The sequence below is a fragment of the Halyomorpha halys genome, unplaced genomic scaffold (genome assembly GCF_000696795.3).
Source record: "Halyomorpha halys isolate HHAL.00 unplaced genomic scaffold, Hhal_1.1 Scaffold194.1, whole genome shotgun sequence".
NCBI lineage: Eukaryota > Metazoa > Arthropoda > Insecta > Hemiptera > Pentatomidae > Halyomorpha > Halyomorpha halys.
Window position 1 is genome coordinate 525612 of NW_027108392.1, and position 7730 is coordinate 533341.

The 7730-nt window shown below is 30.0% G+C and overlaps 1 protein-coding gene and 1 long non-coding RNA gene across 9 annotated transcripts in view; one reads left to right on the plus strand and one right to left on the minus strand.

Annotated features, from left to right (window-relative positions):
• The window catches only part of Arms (Ankyrin repeat-rich membrane spanning), a 110116-nt gene that overhangs the window by 89436 nt on the left and 12950 nt on the right, over window positions 1–7730 (minus strand). The window contains exon 1 of one of the 8 annotated variants that reach the window (XM_014418375.2): window positions 4281–4412. The exons of the other annotated variants lie outside the window; for them this stretch is intronic. Coding sequence (XP_014273861.1) covers window positions 4281–4394 — 114 coding nt within the window. The 5' untranslated portion in view covers window positions 4395–4412. Of the gene's footprint in view, window positions 1–4280; window positions 4413–7730 lie in introns of those variants that run through there. 8 annotated transcript variants of the gene reach the window in all.
• Window positions 4506–7730, plus strand: part of LOC106679308 (uncharacterized) — a 19546-nt gene continuing 16321 nt past the window's right edge. The window contains exon 1 of the long non-coding RNA XR_001342929.3: window positions 4506–4645. This is a non-coding gene — a long non-coding RNA (uncharacterized lncRNA). The remainder of the gene's footprint in view (window positions 4646–7730) is intronic.

Below are 7730 nucleotides of genomic sequence, written 5' to 3' on the forward strand. Positions count from 1 at the left end.
TGTAAAAGTTTTCATTTTTGCAGTTAGCATGTTTACTACCGAATGCCTCAATTTTTACTTGACACTCCCACCTTGGTTAGTACAAGCAACTCAGGTAGCCGCCAGGGGTTGGGAGAAAGGACCAATAGGCCCACTTGCCGGAATTGTCCCCTCCCCCCCACCACATACCAGTACCAGTTCATAAAATGTTGACAGAATCTTCAGGAAATTTGTTCCCTTAAGACAATATTGTTGATACTATGGCAGGTAAGAAACTGAAAGTAAAATATTTTCAATAACAATTAAATATTGTAAAAGTTTTCATTTTTGCAGTTAGCATGTTTACTACCGAATGCCTCAATTTTTACTTGACACTCCCACCTTGGTTAGTACAAGCAACTCAGGAAGCCGCCAGGGGTTGGCAGAAAGGACCAATAGGCCCACTTGCCGGACTTGTCCCCTCCCCCCTCCAGCACATACCAGTACCAGTTCATAAATTGTTGAAAGAATCTTTAGGAACTTTGTTCCCTTAAGACAACATTGTTGATACTACGGCAGGTAAGTGACTAAAAGTAAGATATTGAAAGTAAAATATTTTCAATAACAATTAAATATTGTAAAAATTTTCATTTTTGCAGTTAGCATGTTTACTACCTAATCCCTCCATTTTTACTTGACAGTCCCACCTTGGTTAGCATAAGCAACTCAGGTAGCCGCCAGGGGTTGGCTAGCCCCACTTGGCGGACTTGTCCCCTCCCCCCTCCAGCACATTCCAGTACCAGTTCATAAATTGTTGAAAGAATCTTCGGGAAATTTGTTCCCTTAAGACAACATTGTTGATACTACGGCAGGTAAGTGACTGAAAGTAAGATATTGAAAGTACAATACTAACAATTTAATATTGTAAAAATTTTCATTTTTGCAATTTGCATGTTTTACTATCGAATGCCTCCATTTTAGAAAAAAAGAAGAGTAAAATATAAGGCAATCAGCTAACTTTAGAGCTAGTAGATTTTTTTCTCAGCGAGTTGTCAAACATTTTTAGTAAATTCAAAACATTCACAATTTATTGGAGGAAAGAGGCCAAATCCATTATTTCCCTACAATTATAACTGGGTTTCTAAAATTACTGGGGAGTGTATCTGGTGACCATTTCCTGAAATTTACAGTCCCCTTGAAAATAATAACCTTTTTGAGTAAGGTTTAACAGTATTTTCGCAGTTTCAAATATATTGTCGAACCTAACAATTTTCAACTATTGGGGTATTCAAATTATTTTATAAATAGAAGAAGATGCTCCCGGTCGCTGTCAAGAAAAATAATTAAGAAATAATATCAATTGTTTATGAATATCCCACGTTTGGATTCACAATAGAGATCTTCATCAGGGGTAAAATAAAAAGATATAGAGCAGGTAAAGCTAATGTAAGAACGTAAAATAGGCATCTAAATAAAACAGATATAGAGTTGGAGGCATAAAAGATATCCACATAAAAAATAAATTACAATAATAAGGAAGCTATAAGATGAACACAAAAAAGATATATAAACTGAATAGTAATGAGTAACGAACGGAAAACAGAATATATTACACATTTGTTTTATATATATATATATATATATATATAATAAGTTAGCGTAAATACGACGACGTCCATGATTTAGAACATCAGAAGATGTTACACACAAAAAAAGTGTCTTTCTTAACTTCTATACTAATAGTTGTCAAAAATAATTCTCGATACGATTCTCAGTTAATCTGAAGGTAAACAGTCATACATTGATAATTCAACTTTAGTAAACAAAAGGGTATTGTCTTCACTCCATTTCATCACCATCCTGCTGATAAAGTAACTATAATCAGTCCTGTTCTAAATTTCAATTTTATCGACTCTAATTGTTAGGAAGCGTATTTTCTAAGGTATGTAAAATCATGGGTACGGAGTTGTCATGAAAACGATTACAGACACGTACCAAAGCATGTTATTATAAAAGTTATATTATTTACGAAATAATAAAATTTGTCAATCAGGAGTATAAAAACATTGGAGTAACTTCATGTTCCTTTGTATAATTATGATCATGATAATTTATTATTGGTAAAGAACATTGTTTTGATCTGACATATATGCTAGTGCATTTTTATAAATTGCACCTCAACAATATTCCACATTATAATAATGAAATACAGCATAATACTCACCATAATAATGACAATTTTAAGTAAAACGTGATTTAAAATACAATACTCGTAAAAATATACGCAGAAAAACTAAAAGTTGAAACTCTCTCAGCATGAAATAATTTCTATTTTACCCGAACAATAGAACATGGGCGACTCTCCAGGTTGCTTGCATTTTACTCGGTAAACATCGTATTTCTAGACAGAGTTTACTCTGCAGTTCTCTCGCGTAAACAGTACCCGTCAAGAAACTGAAGGGATATACTACGATCAAGGAACAAAAGACTCCACAAATAATAAACATTTCACGGCGGAATGCTCATAAAATAAATAAATAAAAAATAATTATAATAAATAGGTGGAAACTAAATATTAAAATATATTAGACCGATAGCTATCTTAGCATTGACATCGAAAAACCCAAGAGTTTTGGAGAAAAATCTCTTTTTTTGATATGTAATGCTCGTAAAAACTGAAAAACTTTTACATTTTTAAAAATGCAGTGGAGATCATAAACTAATTCAGTTGGACCTTCCTCGGTACTTGCACAATACCGTTTGTGGACTTTCAGGAAAGTTTCCAATAATTATATTTTACTGATTTTCTCAGCTCACACACAAAAAAAGAAAAGAATCTGTGTGCAGTGCGGGCTTTAAACAACTTTCACTTACTCTATAAATTACTTCAGATGAAAATAACAAACATCTAGTTTGATCCTTTCAAGAATACTACAATTTAAAAAAATAAAACCAAGCCGTGGATACGTGAATGCGATCGGAGGAGATCGACCGGCCTCAATTTTCGAACTGTCGTCCCAATTTTTCTTTTTCTCCTTTATATTATTCATCAAATTATTTAATAATTTGTATTTATCTATTGTTTATTATTTCTAATAATGAGGGGTGGTTAATTATTTCGAATAAGCATAATTAAAAGTATTTTAAAAGAAGATTTTTAAAATATTGTCATTTAAGTTGTGTAAAACAATTTGAATGAGGATAAGAACTATCAGATACTTGAAGACCACTAAATTGTACACTGATTTACAGAATTAGATCAAAATCATTAAACCCGTTTTTGAGAAAATCCTAATAAAGTATAAATTGATTCCCGTAAGTGGCACATTCGATGGATTGATTTTAACGAAAAATTTGCAACAATATCTCAGACATACAGATAACCTTAACATGTAATTTCAGATTCGTACGATACAGAGAATTTTGTGAGATTTGCTTAATCGAACTCAGGCAACCTTGGAACATGCATTTCTTTCGAAAATGCGAATTCGAAACGTCTTTACGGTCACCATAATTTTGCTATATATTCCTCATACCGGTAGATGAAAGTAAAAGGTGACAGAGTTTGTTTGAGAATGACTGTTATCTAACTGCATATATATTTATTTTTTAAATATAAATATGTACAAGCAAATATTATTGATGAAAATATAAGTGTTTAAAATCAAACATTTTGTATGTATTAGATTGTAGCCACTCCGTAAATAAGATAAATCGATTATTCTTAGAATTACGGCATGTAATGTTTTTAATTGAAAGGGAGTAATCAGCTTTCAAGGCGTTGGACACAATACATTTTAAAAAACAAAAACAAAATACGGTCTTTTACATTGCTTTGGATTCAGACAATTTAAGTTAATTGCTTATAGAAAATTTAACAAATCTTTGTCTCATTATCAATTAAAAAAACAAATAAAATGGACAAAAATAAATGAAAAGTACTGATTTTATAGCAAGAGAGATTGTAAAACGCTCTGATATAAATCATCTGCTCTAAGTTCATTACACTTTTGTCCAGATTTAAAATTTATATGCTAAAGATCATAATAAAAGTAATTATTAAATTTTAATAATCCTATTTTAATTTATAATTATTAATAAAAAAATATTTACAGTTACGAACACAATTCATAATACTACTGCTAATACTTGCATATAATGCGGGTAGCTAAAAATAGAGATATCATTAAAATAACCTGGTCATATCTTGTTTTGTTTTAATTTGGTTTGATTACTTAATTTTATAAATACACCATAAGACTTGAGGAGCCCGATAATAGACAGTGTGACCCGCATGGCCAAGAGATCAGGACGGTACTCACGTTGTATACCTTCTGCCCGAGGAAGGCACCATTCCTGATGATGTTGTAGTAAGTAAACGCGCTGCCATAGTTCCGGACAGCACTACTGTTGATAGGATCCTCTTCCTTGGACATCACCCACTCCGGCAAGATAACGCGAATCCCGCTTATCACAGACTGGCGTCGTATCTCCTCTTCACGTCAAGGTGGGGAGGTTACGAAGGCTAGCAGAGATTTGGGAAAAATATCGGATGATTACAAGGAGCTACTTGCCATGAAAATACCTGAATTTTCACCTATAATGCCCAACAGCCAATAAGCCCAGGTTAATACTCACAGCCGTTGATAACATTGTGGGGTTAGTGTTCATTGGACTTCGCAAAGAGGTAAATCATTTTTTATTCTAATTATTGTTGATCATATAGCATACAAATGTTTACGAAAACAATATGTGATTTTACATAAAAAAAGAAGGGAATCAGCACAATCTCGGATCGCAAGAAGAAAGGAGAACAGCACAACTCCATTTTTTCGATGATGTAATTAGGCGCAGTAACTTAGCCCTAAGACTGAAAAAATCAGACTATGTATACTGTTAAAAAAACAAAAACAATCTAAACGCTTAGTAAAAAAAAAATTAAATTAAAAAGCAGATTAAGTGAATAAGTGAATTTTAATTTCATTAACCTAAAAAATCAAGAAAAATGTAGTTATTAGTTTTTCCTTCAAATACAAAGATAACATCGCTTGTTCGTCGAACTCGAGACCGATTACATCGCCGGTAAATCCGGAATGTATTAAGTAAAAAATCTATAATATTAATTAAACTCTTAAATGAGATCAATTAAAGTTCAATGAGCTTTACGATTCTCCAAAAATGTAATAAAAAACTTAATATTTAGGTGATACGGCGAACTTAAATTTATTAGCCCAGTTCAAAGTAATAAAAAAAAATCTTTGAATACAAAAGTTACTTTCTATTTACAAACGATTTATAAGTTTTTAGTAGTAAGGGAATAGCCAGAAATATTCTTCAATTTACCAATTTTTTTTAAATTTTCTATTTACAACCGGTTAATCAGTAAACATGGTTAAGCAGAGTTCCACTGTATTGTGTTAACTTTATAGGGTATGGCAAACTAGTTAAATTCCATATATCTAATAGAAAATTAAAATATATATATTGTAAGAAGATTGTTCAGATGGCGGTCAAGAAAGGTACAAAACTACTAGAAAATATATTTAGTAGTATACTTTGGTTATTTATATATTTATTAGTAACAGTTGGTTAGCAATAAATAGTTTTTCTGCTATTTCCTTTCTTAACCACCATCTGGACCATCTTTCTATAAGCTATTACATACGGGAAACTATTATTATCCCAAAGAAATAAAAATAGTTTAAATAATGTTAACTTTTAAATAAGATTCACTGTTTAAGATAATGAGATAATAATAAAGGCGCCTGTTGTATATATATGAAATAGCATATCCTCCCGGCAGGATCCACTATTAGAAAAGTTTTAAGTGCAGCACAGCCAAAAAAAATAAAAAAATATCTTTTTACGCTTTTTGTGTTTGTACAGACATTCATTAAAATACTGAAGCCATCGGTTTTATTTTTTTTATTTTTTTAATGAAAGCCTTAGTAAAGTAGTGACTATGATATAAAACAATATGACCATCAGTGCCTTAACTTCATTTGATTAAAAAAAAAAATTATAAAATCTGTGCAACTAAAATCCCTGAAGGATCAGAGGTTCAGTACTTTGTCAGGAAGTACTGTTACCAAACCAACGGTTGTGCAAGGAGGTGATTTGGTCAGAATCACGCCCGACCACCAGATTTTTACCCAATTATATTATAATGATATAATATTATTTAAACAACCAATACCCAATTACATAAACAATGATATTGAAATTTGAAATCCATTTAATTTAACATTAATACATTTTCTAAGAAAAGAACAAGTACACAAACACCAGATTTCTTTATATTAACCTTTTGATACATATTGAATTCGTGATTCGCTATTCTTGTTTTCCTTAATTAAATAATGAGTTTTTAAAAATAGGAATAAAAAAAAATTAATAAATTGATACAAAAGAATGGATAGAGAATTGGTAATTTTAAAATACACGAGTTTTCATTTTTAACACAAAACAATGATATAAAAATTTTCAAAAATCATTCAGTGCTCAACCAAAGTTGTGATAATAGATTCCAGAAATAAAGTAGTTCAGTTTTATTAAAACAAATTTATCAATATTTAAAAGGTTTAAGAAACCAAGAGAATAATGTGTATAATTGAACATACCGAGGAATTCAAGTTTTAAATAGGATTGTATTTATAGGAAGCTATAAAATCAAGATTTCCAAAATCTATTGTTTATTAAAGAATAATAAAATTATAACATTAAAGATATTATTTAATCATAAAGTCCAAATAGTTGGCCCAAGGCCAAGGAAAATCTACTCTATAGAAGCAGAGGTTTATCGACCAGATTTTTATGAATGCCTAGGAATACCAGTTTGAAAATAAAATATTAAAAGTTACATAAGCAGAATTTTTATTAGAAATATATGTACAACAACGTGAACATCTTAAGCACTACAAAAACAAGTAATAAAAACTAAACAATGAATGGAATATGGTCCGGGTGCGGAAAAAAAAACAAAACTCAAATAGTAGAATTACACTATTTTATTATTTGCGTTTTTTTTTTACCGCACCCGGACCATATTCCATTCATCTATACACACGGTCAATCAATAATCTTCCAAAAAACTAAACAAATTTTCTAGTCGATTTATAAAAATTTAAATTATATGTACTGTTGCAATTTAACATTAGTATATTTTTCTTTTCTCTATATTTTTAGTAAATTTATTTATCATACTTTTTATCTATATATATTCATTATTAAATAGTATTAATTTCAAGTGTATATTACTAGTAAATATTTCTTGCAATATATTAATCAAATAAAATTTAAGAAATTAACAAACATTCATAAGAAATAAACGAGAAAAATCCAAGAGTTGTAGTTTTTAAAGAAAAACTATAAAAATATCGTACTAGAAGAAATAAAATTTTCTGAATTAATCACAATATTTAACTGAATTAAATAATAGAAAAATTAATTGTTCTAATTACAACACAAAGATTAGCAATTAGTAAAGCTAATGTGGTACAAAAAACTATATAAAAAAAATTGGTCTATCAATGAAATTTTGAGAAAACATTTAGTTTATTTTGAAATTGAAGAACCAAAAGAGTCCATAAAACTTTCTATAGTGGAAGGATGTTTTTTAGGATTGACCAGAAATTGAAAATTCAAACTTAGGAATTTTAGGAAAAAGTATGTAAGTTTTTTCTACTTCGTTTTGGGGATTCTACGATTCTACTTGGTTTTGGGGATACTGAATCCGTATTTTTGGTTTTTCACCTCGCTAACCAATATATATA